This window comes from Mustela erminea, chromosome 1 (genome assembly GCF_009829155.1).
Source record: "Mustela erminea isolate mMusErm1 chromosome 1, mMusErm1.Pri, whole genome shotgun sequence".
Classification (NCBI taxonomy): Eukaryota; Metazoa; Chordata; class Mammalia; order Carnivora; family Mustelidae; genus Mustela; species Mustela erminea.
In genome coordinates this window covers 54,938,723-54,963,881 of record NC_045614.1, presented here as the reverse complement: position 1 = coordinate 54,963,881, position 25,159 = coordinate 54,938,723, and the positions used below count along the sequence as shown (strand labels likewise).

At 37.6% G+C, this 25,159-nt stretch overlaps 1 protein-coding gene across 4 annotated transcripts in view; it reads left to right on the top strand.

Annotated features, from left to right (window-relative positions):
• The window catches only part of TMCC1 (transmembrane and coiled-coil domain family 1), a 254,562-nt gene that overhangs the window by 45,768 nt on the left and 183,635 nt on the right, over positions 1-25,159 (top strand). For 3 of the 4 annotated variants that reach the window (XM_032347131.1, XM_032347881.1, XM_032348709.1), the window contains 2 exons: positions 16,945-17,000; positions 22,161-22,426. In XM_032347131.1, coding sequence (XP_032203022.1) covers positions 22,202-22,426 — 225 coding nt within the window. In that variant the 5' untranslated portion in view covers positions 16,945-17,000; positions 22,161-22,201. Of the gene's footprint in view, positions 1-16,944; positions 17,001-21,859; positions 22,427-25,159 lie in introns of those variants that run through there. The other variant, XM_032346373.1, reaches the window with a different exon arrangement.

The following is a 25,159-nucleotide window of genomic DNA, read 5'->3' as shown; positions in this document are numbered from 1 at the left end:
TAGGTGAGATCTGTTAGGACTTTTATTTCTTGGTTTGAAAAAAAATTGTTAAAACAGGTAGTTGACTGCATTTCTCTAACGATGTTCTGGAAAAGTTCCTGTGGTTAACTTGCTTTGGTGGGCATTCTCATCCATGTCAGTGCTTTTTGTTCCTTTGGAAGAAGTAAAATACTTTTAAGAACCATCAGATGAACTCTCAGATTGTAATTCAGGAGATCAGTTATCTTTCTCTTTCCTGTGATCAATAATAATTTGTATTCTTCCCTATGGTGAAGTTTCCAAACTTTGAGTTACTTGCTTGACTCTTTTCATGGTTCTTCCTCATTAGGCTAGTAAGTATTTTTCTCATAGCTTAGCTACACAACTAATTTATTTTCCTTTTCATTAAAGATATGTCAGATGCTGATGTATACAGAATATTCTAGAGATTTTATTTATTTTTTTAAAAAGATTTTGTTTGGGCGCGCCTGGGTGGCTCAGTGGGTTAAAGCCTCTGCCTTCGGCTCAGGTCATGGTCCCAGAGTCCTGGGATCGAGCCCCGCATCGGGCTCTCTGCTCAGCGGGGAGCCTGCTTCCTCCCTTCTCTTTCTCTCTGACTGTCTCTCTGCCTACTGTGATCTCTGCCTGTCAAATAAATAAATAAATAAAGTCTTTAAAAAAAAAAAAAAGATTTTGTTTGTTTATTTGACAGAGAGAGACAGCGAGAGAGGGAATACAAGCAGGGGGATTGGGAGAGGGAGAAACAGGCTTCCGGCCAAGCGGGGAGCCCGACTCGGGGTTTGACCCCAGGACCCTGAGATCACAACCTGAGCTGAAGGCAGATGCTTAATGACTGAGCCACCCTGGTGCCCCAGAATATTCTAGAGATATTTAGAGATGAATTCTTGTCCAGTATCTTCATTTTATAGAAGAGAAAATTGAACACCATCAGATAATCCAAATAGCTATATTATTTTTGAGGGAACTTGGGAGGGGAGTAGTTTGCAGAGAAATGAGACTTTCGCCGGAAGGTGGTTGTATGGTCAAGGGGTATATTCTTTTAGTGGGAAAAATTGTAGCATGTTTGTATGCTGATGGGAATTAATTCAATAGAGAGGGAGAAAAATGGATTAGAGAGAAGAGAGAACTGCTTATAGTTGATTTGTTTGAATTGGCGTGTAAGTAGAGCAGTTGACCATGGTAGGAATACCAGCACTTCATCCTTACTTAGCAGTAGAGAGTCCTGATTGTATGGACTCAGATGCCAGTTGACAAGTAGATGTGGTAGTAGTATGTGCAAATACTTAGTTTTTCAGTGACACCAGAAGGTAAGCCATTGTTACGGACCCTGGACTGGATTGCCCAATGGAAGAACAAAGCAGCACTCAGAAACCTTGGGGATAGGAGTTTATTTAATGCTGGTGGGCTCAGAGGGGAGTAGTCTCCCCAAGCTCTGAGCCCTGAGTGCAAACAGAGGTAGTTTATACACTTTTACTTCCTTTATCTGTGCCTCTCTTGGGCCTGCAGCTGGCAGGGCAGGAGGGAAACCCAGAATGGCCTTGGGGCTGGGGCTGATATTCCCCAGCTGGACTGGTTGGCCACCTTAGAACACAGATTTTCCTGATCACCATTAGGGGAGTAAGGATAGGAGGGGTATGTTAGATTTGAAGAGAGTTAACAAGTATGAAATCATCCTCTGTGAGAATGGGGGAGTGAATGTACAAGAGAGTTACAGAATCAAATGCCCATTTGAGGTTAGTGGACATTAATTTATAATGTCATTGTTAAGCTTGGAAGCATGACTTTTTCTTGTCATTTTCTCCTATAAGAGTTCAAATATGAGATAGGCAGAGGTAAATTATCTGAGATTGGGGTTTTGCTGATTGTTTGAGTTCTTGGAAGAAGGTGACCTTGGAACTTGAGTGTATGTATAAGGGAATGTTGATAATGATGTTCCATGAAATCTAAGCCAGGGACTTGTTTTAGGGGAAAGAGTTAAATAGAATGGAAGTGTAGTCATTTTAATTCCGTGAATTTCACTTTTTTCAACAAATTGTACTAGGACAATTAGAATAAACCGTTGGGACTGATGGAAATGTTTTCTTCATTATGGTGATGGTTTTTATGGATATAAATATTTTGTTAATTTGTCAAAGTGTATACATGTTAAATAGGTACAGTTTATTTTATATCTATTATTCCTCTAAACTGTAATGGAACTAGCAGAATAATGGAGTTAGTAGAACATGGTAATCATTTCTTTAATGCTTTCAAATATAATGATTAGCATATAAATCATTGTTTGAGGTCTGTCAGTTATTTTGTTATTTACTACTATTGTTCTTTTCGTGTTAGATTTTTTAAATTTTTACACGGTGTTTTCTTGGATTTTATGAGTCCTAGCAAACTTGGTAAGAACCTGGTACTTTTTGGTGATGTTGCTAATAGAATTTTTAAAAGACTCTGCACTTTTAGTTAGTACCTATATTCTTGGCCTAGAATTCTGATATTTTAATCTAAATTTAATCTGATACTTAATCTAAGGTGTTATATTTTATTTATATATTTCCAAACTTTTAAATTTCAATTCCAGTTAATTAACATGCAGTGTTATATTGGTTTCTGGTATACAGTATAGTAATTAAACACTTAAATACATTACCCTGTGCTCATCATGACAAGTGCACTTCTTGAAAGCTATATAATTACATTTTTTTCAGATTTTATTTATCTGAGAGAGGAATTGAGAGAACAAGTGGGAGGAGAGGCAGAGGGAGAAGCAGACTCCCTGCCGAGCAGGGACCCCCCAGTGGGGGATTCAATCCCAGGACCCTGGGATCATGACCTGAGCCAAAGACAGAAGCTTAACCGGCTGAGCCACCCAGGTGCCCATATAATTATATTTTAAAATAATAATGTTTTGAACATTTAGAATGTTTTATGCTCCCTATTGAAAATATTGCTCCTCTTTGCCTGAACAATCTTTTTTTTTTTTTTTTTTTAAGATTTGTCTATTCATTTGAGGGGGGTGGAATTTGAGGAGGAACGACTGAGGGAGAAGCAGACTCATCGCTGAATGTGGAGCCCTGTGTGGGACTTGATTCTAGGATCATGACCTGAGCCAAAGTGATGTTCAATGGACTGAACCACCCAGGCGCCCCTGCCTGAACATTCTTTTTTTTTTTTTTTTAAGATTTTTTTCATTTGAGAGAGAGAGGGCATGGAGGGGGACAGAGGAAGAGGGAGAAGCAGACTCCCTAGTGAGCAAGGAGCCTGATGTAGATCTCAGTGGCAGGACCCCAGGATCATGACGTGAGCTGAAGGCAGGTCTGACCCATCCAGGTGCCCGAGCCTGAACATTCTTGAAGAGTGATTTCTATAGCTTACTGAATATATAAATACTAGGTTTAGATTAAAAAGAGAATTGAATTGCCTGAGTTGAATTTATCTAGTTAAGGTATTAGTGAGAAGTGAAATAGAATTAAAAAAATATGGAAATATAATTGGTATGTTTTGGGCCAAAAACTTATAATTCTTTTTATTTATTTATTTATTTATTTATTTATTTATTTATTATTTGAGAGAGAACACAAGCTACAGAGGGAGAGGGAGAAGCAGGCTTTCTGCTAAGTAGAGAGCCCAGTGGGGGCTTAATCCCAGCACCCCAGGATCATGACCCAAGCTGAAGGCAGGTGCTTTCCCAACTGAGCCAGGCTCCAGAAACTTAGAATTCTTAATTGGCTTGTAACTTCTTGGTTATCATATTTAGGTATTTTTAATATACTTGTGTGGTTTCTTGTGGTTGAGTTGAGGGTGGTAGAAATGCTGGAGAGGGCGTGAGGGTAGTCTGTAGGAAAGGGGGAGAACACTGTATTTTAATTTTTTTCTTTTATTCTTATTGTTATTACTAGATACCATTAAGGAGCAATTATTAGTTCTAGGAACTGTGAAAAAATATGTTCTGTGCATTATTATATTTAATTTTCATAACTCTAGGAAGTAAGTCTCATTGCCATTTTATCTATGAGGAAAGTTATAGACTTGTCTGTCATCTAGGACTTCATCCAAGGATACACAGCTAGTAAGTATCTTTAAGTAACTGGCTCACTCCAAAGACCAGGGTCTTAACCACTGTGCTAAATTGTCTCTTTGTTAATAAGACAGTCTTGACCAGCATTAAAAAAAACAAATATCCCATTAAATGTCCATTAGCCTAGGAGAATCTGTTTTCTAGCATAAACATATGTGACCCCTTTTTGGAAAATTACTATGTAACACTTTATTCTTTTTGAAGGAATCTTCATTAAGAGAAACAGTTTCTTAGAATTGGAAGTGCTAGAGATTTCTAAGCATTTTTGCGAGCACATAACAATTTTTAAAAGTCAGGTGGTAAGTAGAAGACTTTAAATAAAATATAACCTATGAGAGGAATCCCTGAATTACTACCAGGTGCTCACTGGCCATTCTGACTTTGATCCTATTTTTCACCTTTATGTGACACTGTTTCTTAGTATTTTGTATTTTTGGGTTTGCATGTTCATTCACTGACGAAATTGCTTAAGCCAAGGTGCTGTACCTACCTGTTCTTTGTAGTCCCCATGCTTTTAGTAAGGTCCTCTTTCTTTGGCCGTATTTATGGAGTAATACCAGGAAGTTTGGTAAAACTGTGTGACTGAGGAGAGGATGTTATCTCCTCTGGTAGATGTCTACTGAGCTTACTTGATTATGTCTTTCTCAACTCCTGGGTTTCTTATTGATTTGTTTGGTCAGTAGTGATGTATAAAACACGGAAGTCAACAGAAAATTTTCTTTTGAGTGCGAATGACTGGCTTGGGAAAAGATGTTGCTAAATCCCTTAGGAGGTGGCTGAAAAAATGTTGTCCCTTATAAAATAGAAGCATGAGAAGAAATAATGACTTCAAGAATAGAACTGTTGAATAAATTTTCAGTGTAGCAAAGCATAAAGTATGTGTTACCATTGAAACCATCTCAGATGACCTACAGTGAAGGAGAAAGCATAAACTGGAGACTTTTTAAACCTGAAAAACATGATTAAGTTTTATTTCTAAACTGTGTGTTTTTCATTTTTTCTAGAGAGATTTAAGATTGGCTCTGGGGCAGGTGAACAAAATTTGACATACCAAAGGCATTTTTTTTTTTAATTTTTAATTTTTTTTTATAAACATATAATGTATTATTAGCCGCGGGGGTACAGGTCTGTGAATTGCCAGGTTTACACACTTCATAGCACTCACCATATCACATATCCTCCCCAATGTCCATAACCCCACCATCCTCTCCCTACCAACCTCCCCCCAGTCACCCTCAGTTTGTTTTGTGACATTAAAGAGTCTTTTACGGTTTGACTTCCTCGCCAAGGGCATTTTTAAAAAAGATTTTATTTATTTATTTATTTTGAGAGGGAGAGAGTGAGCATGAATGGGGGGAGGGGTAGAGGAAGAGGGAGAAGCAGGTTCCTTGATGAGCAGGGAGCCCTATTGTGGGACTGGATCTCACAACGCTGGGATCACAACCTGAGCTGAAGGCAGATGCTTAACCGACTGAGCTACCCAGGTGCCCAATATTTTGGCTTTTTCTTTATTTTTAATGATCTTAACAGGAATTTTCTTCATTTGGTCGTTTATTCTGTTTCTTATTCCTCTGCTGTTTGAGGTTATCAGGAATTTTATTTTGATAGTCTTTTCTGTGCTGGGTTCATCAGAAGGCAGTCCCTTGTAAACGTAAGTATGAGGTAGCTGACATTGTTCAGAGTATTCTGTGATGAAAATGAAAAACAACTTGAAGTATATGATATTTAAATTACTTATAGATTTTTTGGGGAGAGAGTGAGCATTGCCACAGGAGGAAACTTAAAATAATTTCTTCGTTTGAAATGAATATACAGAAGAGAAACTTTCCCCCCCTTTTGGTTGTCCTCACACCAAAGTATTTGGGAGACACTGACTCCCTGCCCTTCAATTTTCCTCACGTCTCATGATGTTTTTCTAGGGTTTTCAGGCTATTTCCCCCTAATATTTCAGAACTCTTGCCATTGTGCATTCTTAGATTTTTGGGGACATTTCTCAGGACTCTTTCTGGGAACCCTAAAGTGCTTCAATCTGTATCAGTGAGAGTTGACTGGGTGATCAAATGTTCCCTTTTTCAGCTTCAGTGGCAAGGATTTACCTCCTCCCCTTTACTGGTTATTAACTATTCATTTTTGATAATAGATACCTGATTTATACTTTATAGTATTTATTTATCTTTATTTCAAAAAGTATTTGGGAATTACAGGCTTCTTAGGAAAGCTGGTTGTCTTTCCTCGCCTTCGTCTTGAGATAGTAACTATCCATGGGAGTAGAGAGTAATCTTTTTGGAAGTTGGTGAGAATATCTATAGACAGACAGATGTTACAGATTATCTGTAGTTCATCAGGATATTCTCCTTCAGTTTTTTATCTGTTAAAATGATTTTTCTATTTTTCATTCTCTGTTATTTATACATCTTTAGCAGGCATGCGTGCGCACGCGCACACACACATGACATGAGACTTAAGGCCTGACACATATAGAAGGAGTTCTAGAACATTCTAAATACACTGTGATTCATAATACAGGTTTGCTTTTAAAACAGGGTACCTGTGCTGAATTACTAGCCTCATAAACATCTTCTCTTCTCTCCATTTTTCTTTTCTGGAGGGACCAGGATATGTCTTCAGAATAAAGGGAGGGGTCTAATTTTTATATCATAGGTAGTATCAAAGAAGGAAGTACTTTGAGGGTTAAGAGCTTTCATTCTTGCTAGTTCATGAGTTAAATCAAAAGCTGAAATAAAAGATTCTATATCAGCTACCTTCTTATACCATATTTTGGGATGCAGATCAAAACATGCAGGTGATTTTAAGAGCACAAGTAGTATTAGAACCAAGGCGGAATTAACCAAGGTTGTTCTTACGGACACCTTTCAGGAATGGTAAAAGAAGAGGGAAGAGGCAGGAATACAAGGTAAAAACTACCAGTGCACACCTTGAATTTGATTTGTATGTTCCTGAAAATGAAGTTGAAAAAAACAAACAACCCTAATGTTGGGTATTGTCTGAATTTATTCCTCCATCTGCATTATATGCATAGGATTTGTAAGTTTCAAAAACATTTTTTCTATGTTCTTTTTGTATAGACATAACTAATATAAACTGTGTGGTTGCTAACATGACAAGTAGTCCACATTCTGCATGTCTATTCCTGTATCCTCATTCACTCCTAAATTCATGACAGTGTGTTATTTAAACCTACATTATTTTTCTAGATTTTTGTAGATTTTTCATAGATACTCAGGATAATGAGTATCTACTCATTATCTACTCATAGATAATCAGGTTAAGAGAGTGTCATAAATAGAAGTTTGAATTTTAGTTGAGTGCTTTTACTGCATCTGTTGTTATGATCATGTGGTTTTCTTATTAATCTGATAGTGTGAATTACACTCATTGCTTTTCTTTAGTGTTCAGTTAGGTTTGGATTGCTGGGGCTAATATTTTGTTAGAGGTTTTTATGTATATGTTCGCTTGGTTTATTGATCTGTAGTTTTTTGGTAATGTCTTTGTCTTGGTTTAGTATTAGAGTAATGTTGGCCTCATGAAATATAATGTTCCCTCCTCTTTTCTGCAAGAGATTGTGTAGAATTAACCAGTAAAACTCTCTGAGTTTGGAGTTTCCCTTTTTTGAGGAGCTACCACTACAGATTCACTGTTTAGATACAATTATTCTGGTATCTATTTCTCCTTGTATAGTTTTTGTAGTTTGTGTGTCAGCTTTGAAGGAATTGGTTCATTTCGTCTAGGCTGTCAGACTTAGGGTCCTAGAGGGGTTCCTTGTATTTATTATCCTTTTAATAGCTGTTGTTTCAGTAATGTCCTCTCTCTTTCATCCTGTTAGTGGTAATTTGTCTTTCTTATTTCTTGGTTAGCCTGGCCAGAAGTAGAAGTTCATCAGTGTTATTGATCTTTTCAAAGAACCAGCTTTTGCTTTCATTGATTTTAATCCATTGTGTTTTTGTTCTCAATTTCATTGATTTCTGCTCTGGTTGTTTTGGTAAGATGTATTTTTAAGTAATCCCTACACCAGGCATGGGGCTTGAACTCAACCCTGGATTGAACCCTGCGTTGGGCTCCATACTGGGTGTGGAGGCTACTTAAGATTTCTCTTCCCTTTACTCCTCCCCAGCATGCTTGCTCGTGCACTGTCTAAAAAAGTTTTTTTTCCTAGACTTTTTTTTTTTTTTTTACCATGGATTATTTAAAGTATATTGTTTAATACCCAGATATTTGGGGAAATTTTCCCAGATCTTTTGCTATTGATTTTAATATAATTTCATTGTGGTCTGAGAATGTACTTTTTTCATTTTAAAAAATGATTTTTTAAAGTTTTTTTTTAAAAATTTATTTGACAAACAGAGATCACAAGTAGGCAGAGAAGCAGGCAGAGAGAGAAGAGAGCAGAGAGCTCAATGCAGGGCTTGATCCCAGGACCCTGGGATCCAAAAAATGATTTTTTAAAAAAAGATTTTATTCGTTTATTTGACAGAGGCACAGTGACAGAGAGAACAGAAGTAGTGGGAGTGGGAGAGGGAGAAGCAGGCTTCCTTCTGAGCAGGGAGCCTGATGCAGGGCTCGATCCCAGGACGCGGGAACCATGACCTGAGCTGAAGGCAGACACTTAACGATTGAGCCACCCAGGCGCCCCTAAAAAATGATTTTTAAGGGGCACCTGGGTGGCGCAGTCAGTTAAGCATCTGCCTTCGGCTTTGGGTCCTCCCTCTACCTCTGTCATCCCCCACCCTGTGTTCTCTCTTGCTTACTCTCTTTGTCAAATAAATAAAATCTTAAAAAAAAAAAAAAAAAAGATTTTTAAGATTTGTTTTATGGCCCAGAATATCTTTGTGAATGTATAAAGTACACTTGAAAAGAATATATACTCAATGTATGTTCAGCAGTTGCTGGGTGAAGTGTTCTGTAAATGTCACTTAAGTTAGGTGGTAATACTATTGAGGTCTACTTCCTGATTTTTTTGTCCACTTGTTTTAACAGTTATTGAGTTGAAAGTCTTTAACTATAATTATGGATTTGTCTGTTTCTCCTGTTAGATCCATTAGTTTTTGCCATTTATTTCAAAGCTCTTTTTTTTTAGATGCGTATGTATTTATGATGATTATACCTTTTTGGAGAATTGACCCCTTTATCATTTTGTAGTGGCCCTCTTATCCTTGCCAGTCTTTCTGATTCTGAAGTCTACTTTAAAATTGATTTGGTTTACTAACCTTTTGATGAGTATATGGTATCTTTTTCTGTTGCTTTATCTTTTCCTACCTAAATCTTTGTGTTTAGTGGGCTTTTGTAGATGGCATTTAACTTGATCATGCTTTTCATCCAGTCTGACAATTTGCCTAACTGGTGTTTTTAGATCATTCACATTTAAAGTAATTATTAATATAGTTAGATTAAAACTTACCATCTTGTGAGCTATTTTCCATTTGTTGCATTTTTTTCTTTTTTTTTAAAAAAAGATTGTATTTATTTATTTTAGAGACACAGAGAAATATCATGAGTAGGGGGAGGGGCAGAGTGGGAGAGGGTGGAGCAGACTTCCCCCTGAGTAGTGAGCCCCATGTGGGGCTTGATCCCAGGTCTTTGAGATCATGACTGATCCAGAGGTAGACACTTAACTGACTGAGCCACCCAGGTGCCCCTATTTGTTGCATTTGTTTTTTCTTCTTTTGCCTTGTGTAGTGTGAATTGAGATTTTTGTTAGTATTCTTATATCCTCCCTCCTGACTTATTTTTGCTTACTTAAAATGGTTTTTAGGGGTGCCAGGGTGGCGCAGTCAGTTAAGCATTCGACTTTTGATTTTGGTTCAGGTCATGATCTCAGGGTCATGGGATCCAGCCCCATGTTGGACTCTGTGCTCAGTGGGGAGTCTGCTTGAGGATTCTCTCCCTCTGCCCCTGCTTGCACTCACTCTGTCTCTCTTAAATAAATAAATACATTTTTAAAAAATGGCTTTTAGTGGTTGCCTTTGGTTTTACAGTATTCATTTAAAAATAACCTGAGTAACACATGAAAAAATGTTCATCATCACTAGCCATCAAGGAGATTCAAATTAAAACCACATTGAGATACCACCTTACACCAGTTAGAATGGCCAAAATTAGCAAGACAGGAAACAATATGTGCTGGAGAGGATGTGGAGAAAGAGGAGCCCTCTTACACTGTTGGTGGGAATGCAAGTTGGTGCATCCAGTTTCCTCAAGAAATTAAAAATAGAGCTTCCCTATGACCCTGCAATTGCACTACTGGGTATTTACCCCAAAGATACAGATGTAGTGAAAAGAAGGGCCATCTGTACCCCAATGCCACGGTTACCAAACTGTGGAAAGAACCAAGATGTTCTTCAGCAGACAAATGGATAAGGAAGATGTGGTCCATATACACTATGGAGTATTATGCCTCCATCAGAAAGGACGAGTACCCAACTTTTGTAGCAACGTGGACGGGACTGGAAGAGATTGTGCTGAGTGAAATCAGTCAAGCAGAGAGAGTCAATTATCATATGGTTTCACTTATTTGTGGAGCATAACAAATAGCATGGAGGACAAGGGGTGTTAGAGAGGAGAAGGGAGTTGGGGGAAATTGGAAGGGGAGATGAACCATGAGAGACTGGACTCTGAAAAACAACCTGAGGGTCTTGAAGGGGCAGGGGGTGGGAGGTTGGGGGAACAAGGTGGTGGGTATTAGGGAGGGCACCTATTGCATGCAGCACTGGGTGTGGTGCAAAAACAATGAATACTGTTATGCTGAAAAGAAATAAAAAAAAGAATTTAAGAAACAAAACAGGATCATAGGAGAGGGGAGGGAAAATAAAATAAGATGTAAACTGAGAAAGAGGCAAACCATAAGAGACTCTTTAACTATAGGAAACAAACTGCGGGTTACTGGAGGGAGGTGGGTGGGATGGGGTAACTGGGTGATGGGTATTAAGGAGGGCACTTGACATAATAAGCATGAGATGTTTTATGCAACTGATAAATCACTGAACTCTACCTCTGAAACTACTAATACACTATATGGCCCTTCTTTTCACTACATTTCTATCTTTGGGATAAATACCCAGTAGTAGAATTAGGTGATCCTGGTGGTGGGTATTAAGGAGAGCACGTATTACATGGAGCACTGGGTGTGGTGCATAAACAATGAATCTTGGAACAGTGAAAAAATAAAATTAAAACTAAATTAATTAAAAAAATAACCTGAGTAACTTTCAAATGATACCACTTCACATGTAGTGAATATATCTCAAAAGTGTATGTTCCTAAATTTTCCTTTCACTGTCGTTACATATTTCGCTGTGTATGCTATAAATACTCAGTACATTGTTCATTACTTTAAACAGTTGTATTTGGGAGCAATTAAAAATATGAAAAAGAAGATAATTTATTTTACCTTTTTATTCATTTTTTTGGTATTGATCCAAGCTTCTCACCTTTATCATATTCCTTCTGCCCAAAGAACTACCTTTAGTATTTCTTACAGGGTGAATCTGCTGGCAATGAATTCTGTTTTTGTTTGTCTGGGAGAGTATTTCTTCTTCATTTATGAAGGATGTTTTCACTTGATATAAAGTGCTGTTTGGGCAGTTTTTTTCTTTCAGCATTTCAAGTTGTCACTTAACTGTCTTCTGAACTTGAAAAACTTCTGACTGAAAGTTTATTGTAATATTATTTTTTTCCTTTGTGTGTAATATGTTTTCCCTGGCTACCTTTCAGCAGTTTAATGCCTTCTAGCAATTTAAATGTGATATGCCCTGGTGCAAGTATTTTTTGGGGAAGACATATTTATCTTCTTTGTTTTTAGAGTTTCTTAAGTCTGTAATTAGGTATCTTGTCACTAATTTTGGTAAGTTCTTGGGCATTCTAATATTTTTTCTCCATTCTCTCTTTCTCCTGACATTCTAAGTAAGTATCTGTATGTTACACTGTTTGATAATTTCCCACATTTCTTATATATTCTCTCCTATTTTATTTTCCTACTATATTTTCTTCTTTACATTTCAGTTTGGGTGTTTCTCTTAGCGTCTTTTCAAGTTCATTGGTTCTTTTTTCAGCTGTTTGAAGTCTAGTAATAATCTTTTATTTGTGTGTTTTTATTTCTAAATTTCTGTTTGATTCTTATGATTTCCATGTCCCTGCGAATTTACCTATCTGATCTTGCATGTTGACTACCTTTTCCATTACAGTCTTAAACATATTAAGCATGTTTTAAACTACCTGATAGTTCCAAAATCTGTGTCATATCTGAGTCTAGTTGTGATGATTGCTTTGTTTCTTCAAGCTGTGTTTTTGGCATACTTTATAATTCTTTTTTGAATGCTGGACCATGTATAGGACAGGAAATCCTGAAGTAAATATTTTATATGCTTAGAGAAGACTGCAGATTTCCTTCTGCTAGTCCTTTAAGGTGGAATTTGTGTTAACTTGTTGGGGTTTGGGCTGTGTTTGAAATTTATTATTGCTGTGGTTACCAGAGTTGATACTTATTTCGCCGTGGGAGCCCAGAGACTTCATATTTTCCTACGGTCCCTTGTCTCCCAAGTATCTTTTGTCTCCTTGCTTGGCTTTGGATTTTACTTTGGTGCTGTTTCTCAGAGTCTGTCTCTTGCAGCTATTTTTCACTGTTATTGTCAGAGCTTGTTAGCATGGTGATGAAGGGTAAGAGGAGTTCTGTGATGGTCTGTTAAGCTTCAGATTAGCCAGGTACTAGAACCTGGGTCTCAGAAGTTTGGCCTTCATAAAACTTTACATGCCACTTCCTTGGGTAGAGCTTCCCCTTGTTCTTTTTACCCAACTGCAGTATCTAGGTTAATTTTGTTAGCCCTTATTTTGGCCAAGTTTTTTTTTTTTTAAATTTTCAAGATTTTTTTTTTTACATTTATTTGAGAGAAGCAGCATGAGCAAGGGGGAGTAGCAGAGGGAGATAAAGAAGCAGACTCCTGCTGAGCAGGAAGCCTGATGCACGGTTTGATTCCAGGACCCTGAGATCATGACCTGAGCCACCCAGTTTCCCTCAAGGTTTTTTTTTTTTATTTTTAAAGATTTTTAAAAATTTGTTATTTAAAAAATTTTTAAAAATAATTAACATATAATGTATTGTTTGTTCCAAGGGTACAGGAAGGTGATTCATCAGTCTTACACAATACATAGTGCTCACCATAGCACATACCCTTCCCATTGTCTATCACCCAGCCACCCCATCCCTCCCATCCCCCTCCACTCCAGCAACCCTCAGTTTGTTTCCTGAGATTAAGAGTCTCTTATGGTTTGTCTCCCTCTCTGGTTTTGTTCTGTTTCATTTTTTTCCCCCCTCTCTTCCCCTATGATCCTCTGCCTGGTTTCTCAAATTCCACCTGTCAGTGAGATCATGTGATAATTGTCTTTCTCTGATTGAGGAGCAGAGAGAGGGAGAGAAGCAGACTCCTGCTGAGCAGGAAGCCCAATACGGGACTTGATCCCAGGACCCTAAGCTCATGACTTGAGCGCCCAGGTGCCCCTAAGGTGTTTTTTGTTTTTGTTTTAAAGATTTGAAAAAAAAACCTCATTAATTTATCAAGAGAGAGAAGGGCAGGGGTGGGAGGAGATGAGGTAGGGAAAGAGAGAGAGAGACTCTGAGGCAGACTCTACACTGGGCATGGAGCCCAGCTCGGGGCTAGATCTCATGACTGGCAAGATCATGTCCTGAGCTGAAACAAAGAGTCGTAGCCACCCAGGTTCCCCTAGCTAAGGTTTTTAGAGCTCTCTCAACTAAAGACTGCATAAAGGTCATTGTTAATTTAGATTGTGAAGATTGAGTGCCAGTATTCTTCATCTTTGTTTTCCCCCCAGTTATAGTGGAATTCACCCAGTGTTCTCAGGGTTACAGGCCTTGATGAATTTTTCTTTGCAGACTAACCCTTTTGTTCCAGAGGGAGGTTGGGGGAACTAGGTCTGGGCTGATGGGCATTGCCTGTTCTACTCTTCTAGCTCCATAGGGGTGAGTGACGGCAAGTTGAGGAGCTTTTTCTGCATTGTCTCAGATCCCCCCTGCATTAAAGATTCTTTTCAGGTTCTTGGAGAAAAAGCCTCAGGTGGGAACACTCTTACCATTGTAGTCACCAGGGGCTTTAAGCTCTCATGTTAGCCCACATTCAGTCTTAAGCCGTTTGTCAAAATTTGTGGTTTAAGTCCTCCTAACTCCACAGTATTTCCTTTAGTCAGAAAGAAAGCTTTCCCTCCAGGGTTTTAGCTTGTGCAGCCTCTATGTTGTTCCCTGTTGTATTTTTAAAGTGTATGTATGTAAGTATGTATATTTTTTTGAGTGTAGTTGACGTACAGTGTTACATTATTTTTAGGCATACAGCTTAGTGATTTGACTCGTTTATGTATTATGCTACATTGACCACAAGTGTAACTACGATCTGTCCCATTACATTGCTATTACAGTGTCATTGACTGTATCCTTATACTGTGCCTTTTATTTCCATGCTTTATTCCCGAACTGGAAGCCTGTATTTCCCTCTCCCCCTCACCCATTTTGTCCAACCTCCTATCCGTGCTGTATTGCCTAAAGGTTGGATCAGGAGAAAATGGAGGGTGGAAGGGAGAGTGTGGATCTTTCCTTTTGCTGAACATTAGGAATCCACATTGTGGTCAGAGAATAACTTGTGAGACTTACCTTAGGGCTCAGTATATGATCAGTTTTGATAAATGATCTCTCAGTACTCAATATTTATTCTGCATTTACTTAGTAGTGTAGGTCTGGTTAATCATGCTATTCAAATCTCTTTTTATCTTTTTCTTCCCTCTTTCTGGGTCATTTGTTCTGTCAGCTACTGGTATTAAAAGTTTCCTTATTACAATTATATTGATATATTTACTACTTGTAATTCTGCCAACTTTCACTTTATATATTTGAAGGCTATGTTACTACATGCATACAAATTTTAATTTGTTATATATTACTGATAAGTTACACATTGAATCCTACAAATGCTTTTTTGTATTAAAGTCTACTTTGAGTACTTTTAATATGACTAGAGAGGCTTTTCTTTTTTGTATGACCTTTCCATACTTTTCATTTTTTTTTTTAAGATTTTATTTATTTATTTGAAAGACAGAGATCACAAGTAGGCAGAGAGACAGGCAGAGGGAGAGAAAGGGAAGCAGGCTCCCTGCTGAGCAGAGAGCCCGATGCGGGACTCGATCCCAGGACCGTGAGATCATGACCCGAGCCGAAGGCAGAGGCTTTAACCCACTGAGCCACCCAGGCGCCCCATCCATACTTTTCATTTTTAACTGTTTCTATCTTTGTATCCTAGGTGTGATTCTTGTGAACACCATAATAGTTGAATTTTGTTCTTTATTAGTGTAATTATTTTTATCTTTTGATCTGATTGCATTAGTGTAATTACTGGAATATTTGGGTTTAGATTTGACCTCTTACATTTTGCTTTTTATATGTTCTACTTGTTCTGTGATTTTTCTTTTGCTCTTTTTTTGCATTCATTTGGGCATTTTAATTCTGTATTTTCTTTCTATTTAACATAGTAGTTAAATACTATTTTACTGTTTTTTAAATGTTTACCCTAGAGATTGAAATATGTATTTTCTTCTTTTTTAAAAAATGTTTATATTTCAATACATAATAATAGTCATAAACCACAGAATTCAAAAGGTACAAAAGATTATATGATAGGAAGTCCTGCCTCATGTTTACCCACCAGCCACCCCATTCTTCAGCTGCCTCAGGAAATGTGTAACCACCAGTACAGTCATCTAGCCTCCTTTTTTTTTTTTTTTTAAAGATTTATTTATTTATTTTAGAGAGAGAGTTCATGTGTGTGCGCGCACAAGCAGGGGGAGAGGAAGAAGTAGGCTCCCTGAGAAGCAGGGAGCCCAATGAGGGGCTGGATCCCAGGACCCTGGGATCATGACTTGAGCCAAAGGCAGACAGACACTCAACTTACTGAGCCACCTAGGTGCCCCCATCTACCACTTTACTGGCTCCCAAACATACTGTGTTTACTGGTCTTCCAGCTGGTAGTCTTGGTCCATAATTTTCCTGCTTACTCATCTTCTCAACCTTGAAAGCTCAGTTTAAGCCTCTTTCTCATAATGAAGCTTTCCCAAACAAATATAATCTTAACCGATCTTCTAATGGTAATTGCAGTTTTCCTTACACCTTTTAGCTTTAATGATATTCTTTTGTGCTATTTTCCTTAAGTTTCAAGTATGTAAATCTTACTTTCTGTCCCAGATTGTGAGTTCCTTGAGGGCAGGATGATATGCTTTCATTTGTGTAATGCTAAGAACATAGCAAATGCCCCCCAAATACTTGTCTAATTAAATTGCCTCTCTGGTAGTGGCTGTGTCAGATCATTTTCCACAAAAGTTTGAATTCTCATGCCTCCTGATTCTCAGTTGTTCATGGTAGTTATAGTTTTTAGAGTTCGTTTTGAATGCAAAATTGCAGATATAGAATTCCAAGGTACTTGAAAAAATATTTGCATATAAAATTGTCTTGTTTATGTACTTGTTTTGCATTTCATGTTACTTGAGATTAGAATTAATCGCCATTCCTAATTCAGTATCATAGTGTAAATCTATTCATTGCTACTTAATGACATGTGTACTTCCTTAAGTACTAACTAGTTAACACTCTTTTTTCTAAAGTATCTTCTATGTTGTTTATAGTTTTTCTTGATTATATTTTCAAAAAAATTAGAGGATACTGAAAAATACTAGAAAAAATTACCCTACACCTACCAGTGAGAGATAAATGTTAACATTTGTTATACATAAACTCATTTTTTTCTATGTAAATATAATAACTTCTCCCCACTCAGTTTTTCAATTTATAATTCTTAATGTTTGCTTTTCAGCTTGTCGTAAAAGGATTCCTGTACACCTTAGAAGTGCTTGAGGAAGAGTGATAAAGGCAAGTATATAAAACTCTTAATGGTTAGTAAAATAACTTGGTTCATAGCCATAACAAAAAGCTTTGATCACCTTATCAAAAGAAAAAGAAAAAAAGATAATTTGTATATAATTTGAATGGTTTTCCAAAGCACCCTCCTAAACATTTGCCAGACTTTTAAAACAATTTTTAAACTTATCTCTGATATTCATTCACAGTAGCTTGTTTCTTGACTATGAAGTAGTGGTGTAATATGTCTTTGGTGAAAGTGTTCTAGAAAAATTATTAAAAATTCTGAGAATTTAACAAGTTCTCTGAAATGCCTGCTCTGTAAGTAGCTAGCTACCTTTTCTTTTTCCTACTTTGTATTTCTTCTCCTTATACCCTTTTTTCCCCCATACCCTTTTGCTCCCTTTTCTTTTTGTCTACTTTTTCTAGTTTACTTATAAGAACTTTAAGAACTTTACTTTTCAGAGAAGCTGAGTGAATAAAAGACAAGCCAACATTTCTTTCATACGGAAGTACACTTAACTTTGCAGTTGAATTTGTTTGTATTAAACCAGGTATCTCAATATATTATTTGGAAAGTTGTATAAACTGAGCAACTGGTTACTCATTTGAATTTGCTGTCTTAAAAAAGAAAATAGGAGTCCTCTTTTTTTCAAAATAGGTATTTATTATTAAAAAAATTATAAAAATTGCCTTTTTATTGCTGCCTTCGGCTCAGGTCATGATCCCAGCGTCCTGGGATCGAGTCCCGCATCGGGCTCCTTGCTCTGCAGGGAGCCTGCTTCTCCCTCTGCCTCTGCCTGCCATTCTGTCTGCCTGTGCTTGCTCTCTCGCCCTCTCTCTCTGATAAATAAATAAAATCTTAAAAAAAAAAAATTTGTTTCAAGCCTCCAAAAAAGTGTGCTCTGTCTTTAGTCTTCAGTGGCAGTACATTTTGATGGTATAGAAAATAACTCACAAGCATTCCACAGAACGTTGTTAGAATGTACAAAGATAGGACAGAAGCCAGAAGCCCTAAAGGGATTAAAAAAATATTTCAAATAAGTATTCCTGAAGTTAATATAAATGGGTTACAGAATAGTTAACATCCATGTGTAATTTTGCAAAGCAGAAATGATTAGTTTTGTATGTCTGCACTTTGTTTCAGCCTTTCCAAAACACTTTTAAATGCAAAAATTGAAAATTTTCCAGTTACCTGAAACTTCAAAAATCTATTGTACTTTGAAAAAAGTGTGAAAAGCAGCATCATTTAAGTAGTGGTTAACTCACAGATGTATATGCAACTGACAACAAGCACTTTCACTGTGACTCAGGCAGGTCAGAGCCCCCAGCTTACGATCCACAGCAGAACCAGGGGCAGCCTCTCTGATAGTTAAGACAAAAGGTCATGAGAAGTGGGTATGCAGTGTAGGGCATCCCATGTGCTTGCTTGTGGAGGAAAAGGGTCAAAATTAAAAGGGTTTTCCTTAGGAGACCTAAAAAATTTTGGCATTACTGAATTCATTCAGTGCTTGCATTCTTACTGTCAGCAGTTTTTAGTTAATTATTACATCATCACTGGTATTTTGAGCACAGTATTTCATGTTCCTTAATATTTGGCGTATTGTTGAAAGGTAACCTTAAAGCTTTCCTGTTGGCCTACAGACAATTTTAGCAAGCTTCAAAATTTTGACCGTATTACTTGTTTGTATTGATATCATAGCAATAATGCAGATGATAGCTACAAGTTTAAGTACTAGTACATTGTAGAGGCAATGCAACAGGTTGTTTGTTTCTCAAAATTCTTATCTTACAACTTGATATTTAAAGCTCAATTTAGGTTTCTTTAGGGTTCCATGCTAAGTAAGCCTCTGCTGGTTAGTATAATTAAGGAATATCTTGGCTTTACAAATCCCAGAATTCATTACTTTTCTAATATATAACCTTTGCAGCTCTATAGATGGCCTGTGTAAGCTTTGACTTGACACCTATTTCTAGGTTTTCCTAGGAATGCTGGCATTTTTCGTTTGTAATTAATCATCACTTTCAGCTACTTGAAAATAAAAATAATGTACAACTGCTAGTGAAATCTCAAATGAAGTTATTGATAATTAAAATATAATATGTTTTCCTTTTTTAAAATAAGAAGCAGATGCCCGCTTGATTTGTTTATAACATTGCCTAAAGAAACAAGTTTACTGGTAAAACCTTTATATACAAGACAAGTAGGTCTTTTGGTTTTCCAAATGGTAACCTTGATACCATTCCTTTAATCGTGGTATCTTTTAATCTCATGGGGGAATTGATTTTATACTTTTTGTTTCCAAAACAACAAAGTCAGTTTTATTGTTTAGCTAATATAATACAAATAAGGAAAATACTAAATTACTTCCTTATTATCAGTCTGCTGCTTTCATATCCTCCCATCTTCTTAGGGTCTAAATTGCCCAGCACAAGAGATTAGTTACTGGATTATCTTGGTTACATAGCTCTTATTCTCTGAGGAGCTCGATGCTTTGCAGAATGGAAGTAATTCAATAAATATTAGTCTGCTCTATGAACTCATGAGGGAAGGTGAGTATAATTAAATACATGTACTTTTAGCAACATTTTTGCCCTCAACGAGCCCCAGAAAATTCCAATAAAGACCAAGACAGCCATTAACCTAATAAGGATTAAGGGATTCTTTCTTGGCTCCCCCAAAGGGAAGAGAAAAAAAACAAAAGCAGTAGGCAATCAGGACAAGGGTAAGAAGCCCCAGTGGTATGGCAGGATTTCAGCGTGGCCACAAATAATTTGAGTAAAAGGCAGTGAAATTTCCCATTCTCTCAACTGCTATTCATTTGCTTGTTTGGGAGCAAAGAATTTTGTGATATTTAAAAAGCAGGAAGGTACTGGTGAGTGACAAATGTCTTTAAGCCTGTCACAATGTTTAATGTTCCTGAATCATGAAGAAGTAAGGAGGTGGGGAAGTAGTTGAAAAAATACAGACAGCCGAGCCACAGTGACAGTACCATATACATGGTTAAGAGGGTCCTCTTAGAGTAGTTACCATGAGGAAGATTCTAGCAGGTTTGCGTGACTATCCCTCTCAACTTCAGCAGCTTTGTGTTTATAGTGAACTCTTTCTCTCTCTCTCTTTTTTTTTTTTTTTTGAAGGTTTTATTTATTTATTTGACAGAGAGAAAGCACAAGTAGGCAGAGCAGCAGGGAGAGGGAGAAGCAGGCTCTCCGTTGAGCAGGGAGCCCCATATAGGGCTCCATTTCAGGACCCTGGGATCATGACCTGAGCTGAAGGCAGCCGCTAAGCACCCAGAGCCCCTCACAGTGAACTCTTATATCTAGCTAATTTATGCCTTTTAGATGGCTACTTGGTGGCAGGGAGTCACCATATCCTGAGAACATGACCACCAGAGGGCCTCATTTGTAGTGACTTAGGCTGTTCGAAGTACTTGGTAGTGAAGGGAGTTTTAAAGCTTATTGAACAAAAGGTTGAGGGAAAATAGGGAAATAACTTCCTACACCATATTTTGTCCTCTCTAGCAGGTTCTGTGCATTAATACAAATTTATATATTTGCAAAAACTCAATACAAAAATACTACCTATTTCTTTCCATTAAGAAAAACCTCATCCCTACTATGTTCCCCTCCTCTTTTTTTTTTGCATGTGATTTCCATAACCATGGCAGTTACGTCGACTTTATATCTCTTAGTTTCAGCTTCCTTTTAATTTCCTGCATTTAATATTGGTGTGTGGTTGCATTTTAACCTTTCTTTTTCTCTGATCTTCCATCACACCCAGTTACTGTGTTATTTCTTTGCTTTTGAATTTGTGTGGATATGTGGTAAACTCTGTCAGAGATGATACTATTCAGAGAAAGGGATATCTTTGAATCTCTTCTTTTTTTGTAGGGGAGGGTGGGGGCGGGGACCAACTCCCAACTGTCCAACACTTGTCTGTTTGAGATGTAAACTATCTTGCCTCTTGTTCCGCATCTCTGGAGTGAGTCTGAAATCTCTTTTCTGATAGCTGGTACTAAGCAAAAACTCTAGTCTCTCTGAAGACAGATTCTGTCTGGATCATTTGCTCAGATGGTGCCAGACTATCGTTTGTGCTTCAGCAGAGAATTCAGCTTACAAGATTTTTATTTCCATTTTCTTCTGCAAAGAGCTAATGTGTCATACCTATTTACCAGTGAACTTGATAAATATGAATAATACCAAGAAATTCCTCTTTTCCAGTAAAATCCATATACAGTTGGATAGGATATCCGCTTCTCCCTATTATTCTTTGAATTTACTTTGCTGAGTTTCAACATATGGATAATTAACTGTGGTTATGAGTGAGAGGAATTAAATTATCTCAGCTATACTGTACCTATTGAATGGTCTGTTCCCTTTTGATTTCCCAAGTAATGGCTGTTCTGTCAACTGTTATTATGGTTTCCATTCCAGGATGACTCCTCTAGTATCCGATTCTTCATATATTGAAACTTGTAGGGATTTTTTTTTTTAAACATTGCTGTTTTCATATGCTGTGTACTTGTTTCTGAGCTTTTTCTCCTATTCTGGAAAATAATCATTACCCACCATCTAGAACACTGTCTTTTAATCTTCTGGTTAAAGATTGCTTAATGATAGTGCCTATATGTTTGGCTAATGGCATGTTTTTCTTTAACACTGGAGATTTTGCATGGATTTATAATAAGAGGCTCTTTTCTTTTCTTTCTTTCTTTCTTTTTTTTTTTTTTTTTTTTAACATTAGATAGGCATGAAGCCTCCGTCTCACAGCTGCATGTGTAGTTACTGTTGAAGCAAATGCCTACCTAATTTGACAGTCTTGGTGTGTTATAAAGTTTTTGAGTTTGCAAATAAGCGTATTAAATCTACTGATGGAGCCTTCAGGCAGTGAACAGTTATATGAGGACCCTGATCCTGGAGGCAAATCCCAAGATGCAGAGGCCAGAAAGCAGACAGAATCAGAACAAAAGTTGTCTAAAATGACCCACAATGCTTTGGAGAACATTAATGTGATTGGCCAAGGCTTGAAGCATCTCTTCCAGCACCAGCGCAGGAGGTCATCAGTGTCTCCACACGATGTGCAACAAATTCAGGCAGATCCAGAACCTGAAATGGATCTGGAAAGCCAGAACGCATGTGCTGAGATTGATGGTGTCCCCACCCACCCCACAGCTCTGAATCGTGTCCTGCAGCAGATCCGAGTGCCACCCAAGATGAAGAGGGGGACGAGCTTACATAGTAGGCGGGGCAAACCAGAGGCCCCAAAGGGAAGTCCCCAAATCAACAGGAAATCTGGCCAGGAGATGGCAACTGTTATGCAGTCAGGCCGACCCAGGTCTTCATCCACAACTGATGCTCCAACCAGTTCTGCTATGATGGAAATAGCTTGTGCTGCTGCTGCTGCATGTCTGCCAGGGGATGAGGCAACTGCAGAGCGGGTAAGTCTGCTAGATTTCCTTTTTCTCCAACCTACAGTTCTTCGAGCTAGGATTCTCCGCACTTATCTTCGGTAACTAAAAAGAGATATCTCAGCAAGTACCTCAAAGTTGTGGTAAAAAATAGTTTTATTTATTTTTTTCATTAAATAAATGAGGTGATAATATTTATTCTGGCTGGGGCGCCTGGGTAGCTCAGTGGGTTAAGCCTTTACTTTTTCAGCTCAGGTCATGATCTCAAGGTCCTAGGATCTCAAGGTCCTCACATTGGGCTCTCTGATCAGCAGGGAGCCTGTTTCCCCCTTTCTCTCTGCTTGCTGCTCTGCCTGCTTGTGATCTCTCTGTCTCTGTAAAATAAATAAATAAAATCTTTAAAAAAATATTTATTCTGGCTAATGACTGGATGCTTACAATTATATTCCTGTTTGCTTCCTAACATATTGGTATATCTTATTTTACTGTTTTGCTAAAATTTTTGCTTCAGTTTTTTATGTTAAAAGGCTTAGTTTTATGGTAGAGGAGCAAAGTTGCTTTGTTCTTGTTTTGGTTTTGCACATGATTTGACTTTCTAACATTAATGAAGGCAAAAAAAGTTCTAGAATCTGGGTTTTTCTGTGCAAAGCACAGATAGATACTAAATTGCTTGTAATTTTCACTGTACCACGTCATCAGCATTCAATATATATTTACATTCTGTAGCAGAGCATATGCATTCTTATACTTTTTAAAAGATTTTTAAAATTTTTTGAGAGACCATGAGTGCATGAATGGGGAGAGGGGTAGAGGGGGTGGGCGAGAGTCAAGCAGACTCTGTACTGAGCATGGAACCTGACGTGGGGCTTTATCTCATGATCTTGAGATCAGTACCTGAGCTGAGACTAAGAGTCTGACGTTCAACCGACCAAGCCATCCAGGTGCCCCTATAATTTACTCTTCATAAACAGGTTTTTTAGGTTTGCCTGGGTGGGACAACTAGGCTTAACAAATTTAGGGGAAACTCTTTTCATATAACTTTCACTTCATGTCTTAGTTATGGTTAGTTGAGGCAAATAGCTCTAGGGTTTGAAAACACGTACATGTAGTGGGGCAGGTAATGACAATGAGTGAACTCATGTCATGTGACTTGGACAAACTGAAGAGTTTAAGTGCTGTCTAAAGGGGCAGTATCTTCTTAGCTTTACCTGATTGTTGTGATTCAGGACTATGAGCCCAGTCTGCCTTCTTATTTTTCAAGAGAAACTTGAAAGCTTAGTACTCTCTTGATTTTTGACATATTATGGAAGTCAAACACATTTATGGCCTAGGTCTGCCCTATAAGTTGCCATCTTGCTATCTTTTGGCTTTACTTTTATGTATTTCTTCAGGTTTTGATTGGTCAGTTGCTTTCATTCTGTGTTTGTTTCTGGCACAGGTAAATTTATTTTACTGGACATTTTGCCTGGAAATCCAAATATTGAATCACGTACCTTTAAACGTCTCCTATTTAAATGTGACACTAAAAACAAGCAAACAAGTAATGGACAGTAAATCACTTCAAGAAGTTAAGCCTATCCAGATAACATATCTACCAGAATAACAGAATCAGGAGAATAAAGAAATTAGATCATTAAAATTAAAGGTATAAATGCAGAAAAGTAATACATAATTTATGTGCATCATAGTTATCTTCGAAATAAAAAAGATATTTGGTCTTTGACAAAGGACAAAAATGTTGACAGTAAAAACAGTGCAGCTATATAATTCAGATTAATCTGTACCAGAGAACATGAAGACATTTTTTTCCCAAGATTTATTTATTTTAGAGAGAGAGAGTGAGCGAGTGAATGAGCAAGCATGCTCATGCATGCTCAAGCATGGGGCGGGGGTGAGGTGCAGAGGGAGAGAGAGAGAGTCTCAGGTAGACTCCATGCTGAGCACGGAGCTTGATGCTGAGTTCCATCTCACAACCTTGAGATCATGACCTGAGCTGAAACCAAGAGTTGGATGCTTAACTGACTGTACCACCCAGGCGTCCTTAAGAAATTTTTTTTACTAGTGATTCTGGGATTATAGACTTTTATGTTAAAAAGAAAATTATAAGTAAAGCATATTGTATGCATTTATATTGTTTTGAAAAACTTCATAGAGGGGTGGCTTAGTGGGTTAAGCATCTGTCTTCGGCTAAGGTCATGATCCCTGGGTCCTGGGATTGAACCCTGAGTTGGGGTCACTGCTTAGTAGGGAGTCTGCTTATCCCTCCCTCTCTCTCTGTACCTGTGTCCCCCCGTCCCCATGATTTCTTTCTTCACTCTCAAATAAAATCTTAAAACAACAACAACGACAATAACTTCATAGAGAGTCAAGGGAGAACATTTTACAAAATTGTTTCTTTAATACATGTATTTACAGTAAAACCCACCAATTTGATTTTTTAAAATTTTAATTCCAATGTAGTTAATATACATTGTTACATTAATTTTAGGTGTACAATTTAGTGATTCAACAATTCCATATATTACTCAGTGCTAATCAAGATAAATGTATTCTTAATCACCTTCCCCTGTTTCACCTGTAACTCCCCACCCCGCTCTGGCAACCAACTGTTCTTTATTGTTAAGAGTTTGTTTTTTCCCCCTTTGTTCTTTTGCTTCTTAAATTCCATGTATGAGTGTAATGATTTGCTGTTTGTCTTTCTCTGACTGCCTTATTTTGCTGAGCATTATCCTGTCTAGATAGTCCATGTTGTTGCAGGTGGCA